The following is a 13,770-nucleotide window of genomic DNA, read 5'->3' as shown; positions in this document are numbered from 1 at the left end:
CCCTTGCCCCTCACTGTTGCTCCAAGAAGTGTTGTCCACCTGCTGGAAGGGATTCTGTTCCAGGAGCTCAGCTTGGAGCTATGAACCATTTAGCAGGCCCCACTGGCATTTAGAGGCCTTTGAAGATTTGGGACATGGGGAGAAGCTGTAGGCAAGGACCGGACTGGGTTGTTGGGTGGGTGACAATACCTCTCTGAGCCTCACAGCCTAGTCAGCCCATCTAAAGTGGGACCAAAATTGCCATTCCATAGGGTTGCTAGGAAGGCTGAGTGAAATAGTGGGTATAAAAGCACTTTAGAAACTGCAAAGTGCTGTATGGTTATGGGGCCATTGCCGATGGTGACTGGAATCCCTGATCCAAATACAGACTTTGTGGGGGCTCCCCTGCAAGAGTGTGTCATCAGAGAGGTCCTAGTAGCTTCCCCATATGTTGTTGGGCCTCATCTGGACCAAGGGGGAGACGGGGAACTTCAATCAAAATAGGGGCTCCAAATTTTAAGAAGAGTTCCCATTTCCCAAACCCAGGTTTTCATTTCAAAGATAACTTTATGAAGGGCTAAGACCCAAACTGCAGGATTGAGCCATTGCTTAAACCAAAGACACCCGGGGCAGATTTGGGATCAGAGTCTGAGTGGTATGGCTCCCCAGCCTCTTGATTAAGAGTCTCTGGAGTGAGAGTGGTATGGTTCCACATCCTCTTGAATGAGAACAGTGAGAAAAAGGTCCAAAGCCAAGGTGCTGGCTGGCCACTGACTGTGGGCCTTCCTCCCTTAAAGGGCCACAAGGGGCAGCTCCTCTCTCTCCTGCCCCACTGGCTCCTTCCTGATCTAAGCCACAAACCCTGAGGGTGTGGGATTTACAAAGCTGGGCTATTTACAGGCTCTGTGTGTTTCTCCTGCTTCCTTTCTCTCCCACTTTTCCTATCTCTGTCTCTCCTTCCCTTCCTCCCTCTTTCCCTTTCCTCCGGCCCTGGGCCTCCCCTGCAGTCCCGGAGGACCCAGGACACCTCTCCGCAGGACTTGGCACCTGAGCCTGGGACGGCCACAGGCTGGGAAGTGTTCACTCAGAAAAGCCTCGCAGCGTCTCCTGAGGTTACTGTCGGCACTTCCCCGCCCACACACAGCCACTCTAATGGTCTCAAGAAAACCCTTTCTCTGGGGTGAGGGGGGTGGACCAGGCTCTGCCATGCAGGTGGAAGCAATGGGTAGCCCTTGTATCCCCGTGCTGTGACAAGTGATTGTCCCCATCCCAGGGATCCATAAAGGGCCAGCCCCTCCCTCATCCATTGTTTTTTCAGGAATCAGACTGAGACCATATTCTGAGAAGACAGGACAGTCTAAGTCTGGCTCTGGCTTCAAAGGAGAGGCTGAAATGATCTCCTTCTCTTGGGCCCTCCTGACTTTACAGGCAGGCTCTGATGTCTAAGCTTGGGATCAGGGGTTATGGCACCTAAATGCCTTCTGCCCTGAAGTCTTTTCTCTGTTCAGAAGCCCGAGTAAGGTCTAACAGTGGCTGTTTAGGGGATGGCTTCTCATTCATCCTCCGCCTTCGTCTTCTCTAAACTCTTGGCAGGCGGACAAAAGTGGGCATCTGGCTCCAAGGAGAGTCCTTGGGGTTGAAGAGATGTTGGCCAGGCAAGTGTTCTAATGAGGAGAGCATCACTTCTGTGCCCAGGATGGCAGCGGGGGGGTTGGGAGGGCTCCTAAGTCCCGCTAGGCATGGCATCCAGGCCCAGGGAGTGGGGGGTGGCACTGTATCTTCCTCCCTGCCAAGAGCCCCATAGACCATGAGGATTGGGAGGTACTGACCAATCATCTGGGTGGAACTTCCTTCTCCCTGATATCTGGCCCTCCCCTTTTGGCATCTCCCAAAAAGTACGTATGAGGGCATCTCCCTTTTTAAATTCCCATGGAAAAAATTTCTAGCTGCTGAGAAATGTGCTGAAACTCTAAAAGAGACAGAAGTCAGCACATAGGTGGTAAAACAGAAATCACAGTTCCTGTCTGAAGTTTTCTTCAATGTGAAACTAAAACAACTACCAGAAGTTGGACAGGAGTCAGTAGCATCCCAAGGTTAGGGAAAAAGTGATGCCCTGGAGCACAGAGCTGCTCCTAGAGCCAAGGACAGGTGCCCATACTCCGGAGCAGGGGTGGTGGGCAACACGCGCCCTTCATCAGCATCCCTGCAAATCGTCCATTCCAGCTCCTTCCACAGAGGGGGGCTCTTATCATTCCGACCATACCATATCGTATCAGCAGACCATTTTGTCTTCAGTCATCTATTGAGAAGTGTTCATGTTGAATTAAAATCTGCCCTTCTGGATTACCTGTCTGTGGGCCTTGCTCTGCCCCCTGCTGCCCTTAGATCTGCTCTGCATCCTCCTCCAGGACAGTCCTTCATAGTTAAGCACCTCCTCTCCCCCTGAACACTCCTCCTTTCTTCAAAGGTTTCTCCCAGGTTGTGGTTTCTAGAGAGCTTCTTGTCCTGCATCCCCTCTTCTGGGTGTCTTCTGTAAAGAGCAGGGCCCAGAATGTGACCCAAAGCCCCAGGTGGGGACTCAACAGCCCAGAGACCACAGAACTGCCTGGTGGGAGATTTTCTCCCTGTCATGGCTTGGGTGGGAACAGAACTGGCTCCGTTTCCTTCTACAGCTTCAGCTCCTTGCCGCAGTACTTCCAGCTGATAGCAGGGGGCGCTCTGAACAGGCACTGCAGGTCCCCTGGCTCTGTGGAAAGAATGGCGACAGGGCTACCAGACGTCCCATCTGCCTTGTGTAGTAGGGTCAGAACAGCTTTCAGACAGGTGCAGTCCTACCGGTGCCTTTGTGCCAGTGAAGTTCTCTCTTTTTTGCTCTCAAGTCTTTTTTTTTCTTTTCAGGATTTTCACTTGTTAAAAGCAGAGCCTCTTTTTCCCTCACTGCTCACTCTGTGATCTGTGTAAGTCACTTCCCCTCTGGGGAACCTCAGTTTCCCCTTCTGAAATAAGGGTAACAGTATCTGCTTTCCACATCACCATTTGGATTAAATTTAATCTGACATTGCCTGGCACAGATTAACTAAATATAAGTATGTGTTTCCTTTTTCCTTCCTGCAGAATTTTTCTTTCTATACTGTGCTAGTTCCCACCCCACTCAGCTTAATTTCTAGGCTTCTAGTTTCTAGAAACTAGTTTTTGGTTAGACTTGGGGCAAGAATGTTCCAGAAGGGGTGTAATTGACCATCTGTGGCCACCATTGCCAGGCTGATGATGTCACTACACGCTGAAATGGGGGCCACTGAGGGTGCCTCCTTCCTCAGTAGAAGAGAAAAGAGACCTGGCTTCTATAGGCTCTTGAAGCACTTTTCTTTGGGATGGTTCACATGGTATTGTCCTGAGACTTAGCAACCTGCAGTAAAATCCCAGAAATCTACACATGGGCCTTCTACCTTCCACTTGTCTCTCTTACCTGTTGGCAGGATCCACAGATGGGACAGGACTCTTTCAATGAAGTTTCATTCCCTGAGAACCATGGAGATTTTGCTAGCATGGATTGAGGGAGTGGAGGTGAGAGTTTACAGCGCTCCCTGATCTTTCAGAATCCTTCAGATCTAATGGGGTCTGACAGACTTCATCAGGCCGTAACCTGAGTCAGAGCCCAGTCATATAAATCTCTCCCCTCCTGTTGGGAGCAGCTTCTGGCACATCTTACCATGGAGGCACTTCCCAGAACTTGGAGTCAGAGACTGGATTCTAGGCCTGTCTTTTCCCTTAGCTCAGTCTCTGACCTTGGACATGGTACTTACCTTTTCTAGGCCTCAGTTTCCACATCTGTACCATATGAGGCTTGAGTCAGAGCAGTGGTTTCAAAGGAGGGTGATACCTTGACACTAGGGCAGCCGAGGCCTCCCCCTTAAACATGGCAGCCTGTATTTGGGTTACATATTGGACTTCCATTGAGATTTTATGTGAAGAACGTATTCTTTGGCTGCAACATTAGAATTCCAGTGGCCTTCTTGCTTTTTTTAATGATTCTGAAGTCCATCATTCCCTCCTAAGTATTGTTTGAAGGACTGTAGGAAGGATGTTGAAAGCTGTTTTGTCAACAGTTTGACAGTGCTACCCTCTTGTTGGTGCTTTTGACAGGTGATTGATACTTGGGTCTTTAGATCTTTTCCTTCCATGATGTCTTCTGTTCAGCCCTTTCTGTGGATTTTGTGTAGAATTCTCCAAGAATAGGCTTTGGTATTCTTTTCCCTGGGAATGAACCCTACAAAATTCAAGCTGTTCAAGCCATTGTGGTGACTGGCACTGACTTGAGCTGTGCATTTGGCATTTTCCATTCTAATCTCTTTCCTTCCCAGGAACTCTTGCAGAAAAGTCAGATTTTAGGCTGTAGCCTGTGGAATTTAATTCAGTGCTTTCCCTCTTGACATTAGATCACAACTGGGATCCGTATTCTGTAGGTTGTGAGATAAGTCAGCAAGGATCTTAGGAATCAAAAATCAGGCACTCTTTTCTTGACTCTACCATGAACTAAATGTGACCTTGGGTAAGTCACTGACATTCTCTAGGCTTCAGTTTACACATTTGCACAATGAGGAAATTGGACTAGAAGATTTCTTAGGAGTTCTTTTTGTTCTAACCTTCAAAGACTCCATGTGATGTAAGTTACTTTCTCCTCTGACAGTGGCAATTGTATTATTAAAAAAGGAAGAGGAAGAGTCCTGGCCCATCTGTGGATCTCCATTGTCCCATGATTAAACATGGGGAGGGCATGAGACCCCATCCCATTTTACCAAGTTGGGGTAGTGGTTGAGGGGAGTTGGTAAATAATTTGTTGGGTGCCTTGACGGGAAGGGTAGCCTTAATGAGGCTGACTAGCATTGTCACGCCTTTCTCCCCGCAGCCAGTTCTGGGGACATGTTAACTTTTGGTGGTAGGTTGGTCCCTTCTTGCACAGGAAACAGTGACCTGTTTTTCATGTGCCTATATTTCATGTTAACTCTTCTTGCTCCAATTGAAACACAGGGTTCAGAGCATTGGGTATTTATAGAAAGAGAGTACACTAGGCCAGAAGAACTCAGTCTCCTAAAAGCGGCCACCACGCAGCAGGAAGAAAGTAAGGCAGGCCTCACAAATATCCTTGCTGATGGCAGACTCTCCAAGGTAAACATCCTGGTGGACAAGTTCAAAGTTGAAGTGGCCACAGAAGAAATGGTGGGAGTCAGAAGAGCAAAGACCCAGCAACAAGGAAGGATGATTGCAAGCCCTGAAGACTTCGAGTCAGTGTGGGAGGAAGGCCCCTGGGTCAGGGAAGGCCCAGGAGGGCCTTCTCTGGCTGCAGGCTGCGCACTGGCAGAAAATCTCCTTGAGGGCTCCCAGTTGAGGGTGGGCACTGGGGAGGCGACCATCAAGAAGCGCTGGATCTCAGGTGGTCAGCTGGAGGGCCAGATGGAACTGAGGAAGGAGCTGGAGGAGATCCCGATTTGTGGAAGATCTGCTGCGTCAGGGGCCAGGCCAGCAGAGGCCGAGATCCCCTCTCCAGCCTCCGACAAGGGAGGACTCCAGTCGTTTCTACTGGACCCAGCCCAGTCAGAAGCCAGAGCCAACTCGAGTGATGAAACCGAACCTTCCTTTGCAGAGCGGAGCTTCTACTTAAACTATGGAGAGAAAGATTCTGAAGACCAAGTCCCCCCTCCACCTCTGGATGCCCTTCCTGTTGACGAGACCAGGATAGAGCTCCCAGAGAAGCTCCTAGAGAGCTCTGAGCGGAATTCCTCAGGCCTACAGGGCTTTGCTGCAGCTTCCAGCAGGAATAAGGATGAAGAGAGTGAAGCCCACACAGCCTCCTTAGAGGAAGGGGCAGGGATCCCTGGGAGCCACAGAAGACCAGATGGCCTGGAGGTCTTTGTTGAGCAGCTTGGTAAGGGACCTTCTCCAGGGCAGACATTTGCTGAGGACTGGGAAGAAGCTGGGCGGGGGGTGGAAAGAGAATTTAGCCACCCAGCATCCAACATAGGCACAGAGGAAGAGACCCCCAAGAGTGGAGATTTGACGGAAGAGGCTGAGAAAAATATCCCAGCAGGATGGAAGAACCACTCACCTCACAGAGGAGGAGGCATGCGCCCAGACCTCCCAGCCTGCATCATTCCGTGGTCCATCCCTCCTAATGATGTCAGGAAGCCAGCCAAACCGGACAGAGGCAGCTTCCTGCCCCAAGACAGGGGACTGGTTCACACACAAACAGGAGACCCTGCGACGGAGGACAGCAAGGCCTCAGCGTTTCTTCAGATGGAGGTGATCACCCCTGTCCCAGCCTTCCCTGGTCCCTTTCAGGCTCAGGCAGCTCCAGAGGAAACTTCTCCAAGCCCAGTCCCTCGTGGATCAGGGGAGCCTCCACACCTTGGGGATCCTTTTGGAGAACAGTCCTCTGCTTTTCTCAAACATGCCCATCCTTTTAAAGAGAGCCCGGAGCCTAAGGACCACGTAGGACTGTTCATGACCCTGGACAGAGGAGAGCGCAGGGCACCTCCCATTGCCAGCAGAAAGCCCAGAGTTGTCTCTGAAGAAGCTGAGGGAGCTGTACCCCTGGCGTTGGTGTTCCCTCCAGGGAAGCAAAGGGAGATGACCTCTTTCCAGGCTGGGGGCCGAGAGGGCTCCCTGGAAGATATTAGCAAGACCTCAGTGGCCAATAAAATTCGGATCTTTGAGACCCATGGAGCTGAAACTCGCCGAGTGAGTCAAGGTGAAACCAGGGCCCTAATAAACGAGTTGTCTCCAGAGACCTCCATGGGTCAGGTAGAGCAACAGCGGAATAAGCTTTTGGATCTGGGCTTCGTCCAGCTCCAGCCCCCAGGGGACTTTGCTGGCCCCAAAGCCAGCCATTCCTCAGTGATGCCACTGGCTGCCAGACACTTCAGGGAGGGCATTTCTACCACATCCCAACAGGAAGGATGCACAGATCTCGAGCTCGTGTCCCCTGATTCAGGCTGTGAAACTGCGCTGGAGGTAGCCACTGGGGGAACTGGCCACGTGAGCCCCTGCCCCCACCGCTGCCCCCGAGCTGGGGGAGTAGACCGCATGCTGCGTAGCTCCGTAGTAGCATGTTTCAGTGGCCCCTTATCATTACTGCGATCAGAGGCTGCTTGTCCATTCCTATGAGTTCTTTCCCCTAAATCAGCCTGAGAGTAGCCCAGGCGGAATGATGGGTTCATCTGGTTGGCCTGTGTTAGCTTAGCCACAGAGACCCTCGGCTTGTGGTGTGACCTGATGCCCAGAGGGTCACACAGCCCCAGTGGAGAAGGTTGGCACCACCGCCAGCAAACTACACACTTGCTTTGCCTTGCTGCCCCCACCTGCTGGGCTCCTACCTGTTTTGCTTGGCTTGTCCAACGATCTTCCTTCACCCTTTCCCTTCCCTGGCTCTCCTGCCTTGGGGAAGCTGACAGTCCAGAGGTTTCCATCCTTCGCTTCTGGTTCCCTCTTGGTCCCACTGCCAAGTTCCTTTCTGCCTCCTTAAGACTAACTATCTTCTCTAATCCAGAACACATCCGGAGATGCGGTCAGGGAAGAGAAGCACATCACCAGCTTAGCAGCAAACCCCCCTGGAAAAGGGGGGCGCCTGAGATTCGCCAGCCCCTCGGGCCCTCAGGTCTCTGCAGCCCCTTGGTGCCCTGATGACCCAGTCATCTTCACCTGGCCGGGGTGCATCGCTGCCTTAGATTCCCACCTGCTCGGGCAGTGCCTCTTGTGGCAGCTCAACTCTCGCTTGTCTGGAATGTGTCCTCACACCTCTCAACCTTCCAGAAACTAAAATGGAAGTTAAGTTTAGCAAGTGAATCTCTAAGTGCACTGAATCTCTAGAACCTGAAGCCAACTACTTTAAAAAAAAAATATTTGGTGGGTGTTAGATTGGGCTTTAAAAAGAACGTCATGAAACAGCCAAAAATGTGCATGTGGTGTTTAATCCCTGACAGGCCAGTTGAGAGGTATGTATGTCGGACAAGAGTTGCTGGTTCCCCTCCAGCGTTTCCTTGGCCTGCTGTTGTCAATTACACTGATGGGACTAGAACCTCCACTCCATGGCCTGCCCACCGGCCCCTCATGGAGCTCAGGGTTGAACTGATGCAGCACCCAGCTCCCAGGAATTAACCCCAGTTGTTCCTCCCCCCTAGACGATGCTGATCCCTCCCACAGAGACTCAGTGGAATTGACAAACCATGTTGGCTTCCTCTTTGTTTCTCAAAGCTCTTGGCTCCAGCCTCCCTGCCTCCCCGTCCCGGGTTTCCCTAAATCCCTGGGTCTCCCTCCTTGGTTTCTGTCTCTTGATGTCCACCTGCACGGATGGGCCTGGATCCAGGCTCCCATCCCTGCCTTGCGCACAATGCCGCTTCTAATCAGCTCCCAGATCCAGACCCTGGATGGGGCTTCCTGTCCAGAACAAACTGGCAGAATGTTTGCTTTGTACTCGCTTTGGCCATCAGCGGGAGACCCTCGGAAAGGAGCGTTCCCCACTCTTGAGAACTTTGCGGTTTTTTAAAGCTTGTTGTCATGCCAAGGAATCTTTCCAGGAGCGTTTTTCGTTTCCTGACCTGCTCTTCTATTTGAGACATTGAAATGGCCCCAGGGTTTCTTCTGTCATTCACCATCTTGATTTCTCTCTCTCTTTCTTCCCACCCCACACCCCTGTTCCTTTGATTTTTATCTGGCCATAGAGAGCAGGGCTAAGGGAGGGCTCAGAGGAGAAGGTCAAACCGCCCCGTCCCAAGGCCCCAGAGAGTGACACGGGAGACGAGGACCAGGACCAGGAGAGGGACGCGGTGTTCCTGAAAGACAACCACCTGGCCATTGAGCGTAAGTGCTCCAGCATCACAGTCAGCTCCACATCCAGCCTGGAGGCTGAGGTTGACTTCACGGTCATTGGTGACTACCACGGCAGCGCCTTTGAAGACTTCTCCCGCAGCCTGCCTGAGCTCGACCGAGACAAAAGCGACTCCGAAACTGAGGGCCTGGTGTTCTCCCGGGATCTCAGCAAGGGGGGCCCCAGCCAGGAAGACGAGTCTGGGGGCATCGAGGATAGCCCAGATCGAGGGGCCTGCGCCACCCCAGATATGCCCCAGTTTGAGGTACAGTGGAGCATCCTGGAGACGTGGGCCTGGCGGGCACTGCATGTTCAGAGGGCCCTGGGCCATCTGTGAGAAGACTGAGCCACCAGCCTGCAGCCCAGAGCCCCTCAGCCTGAAGCTCTGTCTCGTGTTGCATGACTGTCCCTCCGCAGAACAGCATGGTTCTGTGCTCGCATGTTTGCCATCTTGGTTTACCCCTAACATGCACTCCTTGGCATTTTAACCCTGTGACCCCATTGCTTGCCCGAGGTCAAGCGATGCCAGACAGTCTGGTCTTACTCGACTCCTCCTCTCCCTGCCTGTGTTGCATGGCACCTGCAGAGAGCATGGGCTTGCGGACTCGCGGGGCTCCTGCAGCCTTGTTTGGAAGTTGGTGGCTTTTCCTGCTCCTGGCCCAGGCTCCTCTCCCTGGGGCCTGGGCTTCCTGGGGAAGGGGCAGCAGTTTAAATTCATCTGGCCCTGGGGTCTTGGGGTAGCAGTGGAAATTCCTAGAGAAGAGGAAATGTCCGCATGGAGGGGGACACAGGGATAGACTGTGTCTGGGTCTCTCTGCTTTGTGTCCTTCCTTCAGAGGATCTTTGTCACGTGATTCCTCTGCCCCCTCATCTCTTACAGTCCCAGTCTACCTCCTACCACACTCTCCTCTCCCCCGTGTTCCAGGCATTGAAATATGAGCTCATCTACTCTGGGCTTTCACTCCATGGTGTACTCTCTGGGTAGAAGGTTTTCCCTCCCTTTCTCTGCCTTGCAAACCCATCACGTTCCAGGACCAAGTTCAGATATCACTTCCCTAGCAAATGCTTTCCTAACCACCCTGGGCAGAAGTGTTGGACCTGCTGCAGCCCCCTTGCTCTGTAATGTTTCTGTTCCCAGCATTGTCCCAGATAGTCAGGTTAGTGGCAGCCAGGTCTGCTTTCCTACTGGGTGGCAGCTGCTCTAAGCCTGCCCATAGCAGGCACTGATAGATGACTAACTGGATAAATGGCTAGATCTCAGGGTGACAGTAATCTGTGAGAATCCTCTCACTGCCTTCCCAGCCAGATGATAAGCTATTTCATTCATTCGTTCAGCTCACATATGTTAATATGCTAATAGTCATGTGAACTAGCCTGGATGGAGGACTCTGAAGAAACTGATCATTTAACTGAAGCCTTTTAGAGTAGAGGTTGAAAACTGGTGGCTCCAGGCCAGATCTGGCTAGCAGATGTGTTTTCTTGGACCTTGATTTAAAAATAAGGATGTTGAATATAAAATCCACAGTGTTTTTTTTTTTTTTTTAATATCATTAAGAAAATCCGATGATCCAGTCACTCAGAGGCCATGGCCACAGTTGGTCCCTACATGTTCTCCAGTTCACTCCAGTCCTTCGTAAGCCCACTTCACCCATTTCCATCTCCGCCTGGCCTCTGTAGGCATCCAGTTGTATGACTCCTGCTCTCAAGAACAGTTCAAATGAAGCAGCTGGGAGGTGATGGCATAATCATCGAAGTCACTCAGGATGTATATAAGGAAAATACTTAGTGTGGGGCCTGACACAGAACATATTAATTGAATAGTAGATGTTCTTTTAATGGTAGCCTAAAACACAACTTATGGCCACCATGAGGTTATGTGGCTGCAGGGCCATGAGCAGGCCTGTCTGGGTACTGCTGATAGTTCTGGCTCTCCCCTTGGCTATTCGTCTATGACATCTCACCGTGCCTCTTTGCCCTGACCTGCGTGCCCTTCCAGAGACTTGGCTGGCTGCAGGGATGGGGGCTACACTGCATTTGGCTGTGAGCAGGAGCCATGCAGGGGCTTGGGTTATGGAGTGTTCTCTCTCATCTCCTTACAGCCTGTGAAAACAGAAACCATGACTGTCAGCAGCCTGGCCATCAGAAAGAAGATTGAGCCAGAGGCTGTACTGCAGACCAGAGTCACCACTGTGGACAGCACCCAGGTAACCCGTGCCTTTCATTGCATCCTGATCGTAAGCATTGGACATTTGAGGGTGGGGTCCCCACCAAGGCCAAGCCCCTTGGCCAACCCTTGCCACACTGTTTTCCCAGAGCCCCCATTTTAACCCCGATGCTCTTCTAAGCTTCATTGTCCTCCCTGAGCTCTAGAAGTGGGTAGTGGAATGATTTTCTGTCCTGGGCAGACCACGCCTCTTAAAAGCCTCAATTTCCCATCTCTCAAATGGGAATGAGCATGTCTCCCTTGTATTTCTGGGAGTGCTGTAAGGGCTAGTGGCTAGTGGACTAGACTATGGCTTTCAGATTGTTTGAAGGGGTTCGAGAGGTTTCTTGACCTATCCCTGGAAGAGAAGAGGGAGACATCTCAATCCAGCTTTTGTTAGGATGGCTCACATTGGATCATTTTTTGACGTATGCGGATTCCATATCAGATTGGCAATGTGAACAAAGTAAGAAAAAGATAGAAAATCATTTGTCTTAGCAAGATGAAATGTACTTGGTCCCCTGAAGAAAGTGGTCCTAAATAGACACAGGTGAACTGCAGGTGTACAGGTGCATGGTACATTTCCTAAGTTTCTTTTGTGGTTTTTAAACTTTGAACCTTGAGATTGTAGGTCTGATACCCTCTAGGTTCCTTGTGGCCAGAGGGGCTACAGTGCAGGGAGAGGAGTCTAGTCTGTGTTTTAAGAACTAAAGTAAGGTGTAAACCAACACAATGTGGGCAACTCTGTCATTTCCAGAATACTCCCCTCCCCCACTTTTTATCACTTGCATGATGGTCTACATGGTAGCTAGTGCAATGGTCAAGATGCAAGTTCTGACGAGCTGTGTGATTGCAGGCAATGTGCTCCCTCTCTGTCCTATTTTGTTTCAGTAACACATGTTTTATTTTGCTTTCGTATAGAGAAATATAAAGAAAACTAAAAAAGGCCCCAAATTCAACAGCCCAGTAATTCTCACTGACATCAAAACAACAGCATGGGGTGCCTGGGTGGCTCAGTCGGTTGAGCATCCGACTTTGGCTCAGGTCATGATCTCACGGTTCGTGGGTTCAAGCCCCGCATCGGGCTCTATGCTGACAGCTGGGAGCCTGGAGCCTGCTTCGGATCCTGTGTCTCCCTCTCTCTCTGCCCTTCCCCCATTCGCGCTCTGTCTTGCTGTCTCTCAAAAATGAATAAATGTTAAGAAAATTTTAAAAAACCAGCAAAGTGTTCCATTATGAAATTCAAATAGAACAAATTGAAATTTGTCTTGTGATTCTTCCTAGGAAAAAAATATGCATATTCCAACCTATACACTCACATCTCTAGATATTTTAGAATTTTGCACAAAAGAGATGCTCTTTTACACCTGACCTTTTTTTCTTGATAACTGTCTTGGAGATCACTCCTCATTTGCCATATGTGGGCCCACCTTGCTCTTCTCAGTCCCACTTGGGAGTGAGTCCTGACTTACTCTCCCATCAGTGGACTTGTGGCTGTTTGTGTCCTTGGCAGTTAATGGTGAATGCTTCAGTGAACTTTTTTTGTCATACTTCTTGGCAAAGTTTTCAAAGTTTACATGCAAAGGATGAATTCCCAGCAATGGAATCAAAGAACACATGTGTTAAAATTTGCCTAGACTTGTCAGGCTATCTGATTTGTTGTCCTTTGTCAAATAAGATGGTTCAAATGCTCAGGAGGACTTGTGAGCATCCCCCTCCCACCCGTGATTCACTCCCTGTGTAGACAGATTCCCCTCCCCACCAGTGCATGTTCACTCACACAGCCCATCACTCTGTAACTGGAAATGCCACCCACCCAAGTAACAGAAGCTTCAGGTGCATCTGGTGTGCTTTCTCTCTCTCTCTCTCTCTCTCTCTCTCTCTCTCTCTCTCTCTCATGACTCTTCTGGCCAGCAGGTTGATGGGACTGCCCCAGGGGGAAAGGAGTCCATAACAACTGCTCCCTCCATCACCACGGAGACCATATCAACCACCATGGTAAGTAGGACCTGAGAGATTTCCCTCTCTGACCAGCCCCCTTGCACTAAAACAGCCAGGTAACAATATCACAGCCTTGGCCATCTGGGGAAGTCCTCATCTGCCCTCACTGCAGCAGGCATGGGACGTAGAATCTGGGACCATTATTACCACAGGACATCCAGTTTTCCAAATTGAATAATGCGGGAGGTGGAATCCCTGAGTGTCAGTTATCTGGACCATCTCAGCCACAGCAGGGGTAAAGGGAGGATGGTACCATTTGGTTATTTGATTATTGGCAATACATGAAGATCCCTGGCAGCTAGCTCCTGGCAGCTGTGCATTTTCTCATGTCTCGGGCCACTTCCTTACCTTGGTCAGTAGATGGCATGCAGTGAACGTAAGTTGGAAGCTCAGGACTCTGGTTCTGCTACCTATTTGTGGTCTGACATGTGAAGGAAGGTCCTTGGCCTCAGGTGTCTTCATCTGTAAAGTGGGAATAGTTCCCATTCTGCCTTGTTCACAGGTTCTTAAGAGAGTCCGGTAATGTCAGATCCTTTAATGGTGACACAGACCAGATAGCATTAGGCACCCAGGCTGTGTTCCCATGCAAAGTGCCAAGAACCATGAATGAGTGATCTCACGGAGTCCTCACAAAAACTAAAGGGGATTCTCTATTTTCTCCACCTTTTACAGATGAGGAATCTGAAGTACAGAGAGGTTAAGTGACTTCCTAAGGTCACACACCCAG

At 50.6% G+C, this 13,770-nt stretch overlaps 1 protein-coding gene across 32 annotated transcripts in view; it reads left to right on the top strand.

Moving 5' to 3' along the window:
- The window catches only part of EPB41L1 (erythrocyte membrane protein band 4.1 like 1), a 127,602-nt gene that overhangs the window by 95,919 nt on the left and 17,913 nt on the right, over nt 1-13,770 (top strand). For 6 of the 32 annotated variants that reach the window (XM_045444753.1, XM_045444751.1, XM_045444750.1 and 3 more), the window contains exons 14-16: nt 8,694-9,104; nt 10,939-11,043; nt 12,960-13,040. In XM_045444753.1, coding sequence (XP_045300709.1) covers nt 8,694-9,104; nt 10,939-11,043; nt 12,960-13,040 — 597 coding nt within the window. Of the gene's footprint in view, nt 1-986; nt 1,092-5,007; nt 7,012-7,522; nt 7,631-8,693; nt 9,105-10,938; nt 11,044-11,963; nt 12,437-12,956; nt 13,041-13,770 lie in introns of those variants that run through there. The other 26 variants (XM_045444727.1, XM_045444730.1, XM_045444729.1 and 23 more) reach the window with 12 other exon arrangements.

This window comes from Leopardus geoffroyi, chromosome A3 (assembly GCF_018350155.1).
Source record: "Leopardus geoffroyi isolate Oge1 chromosome A3, O.geoffroyi_Oge1_pat1.0, whole genome shotgun sequence".
Lineage (NCBI taxonomy): Eukaryota > Metazoa > Chordata > Mammalia > Carnivora > Felidae > Leopardus > Leopardus geoffroyi.
This window is presented reverse-complemented; position numbering and strand designations above follow the sequence as displayed.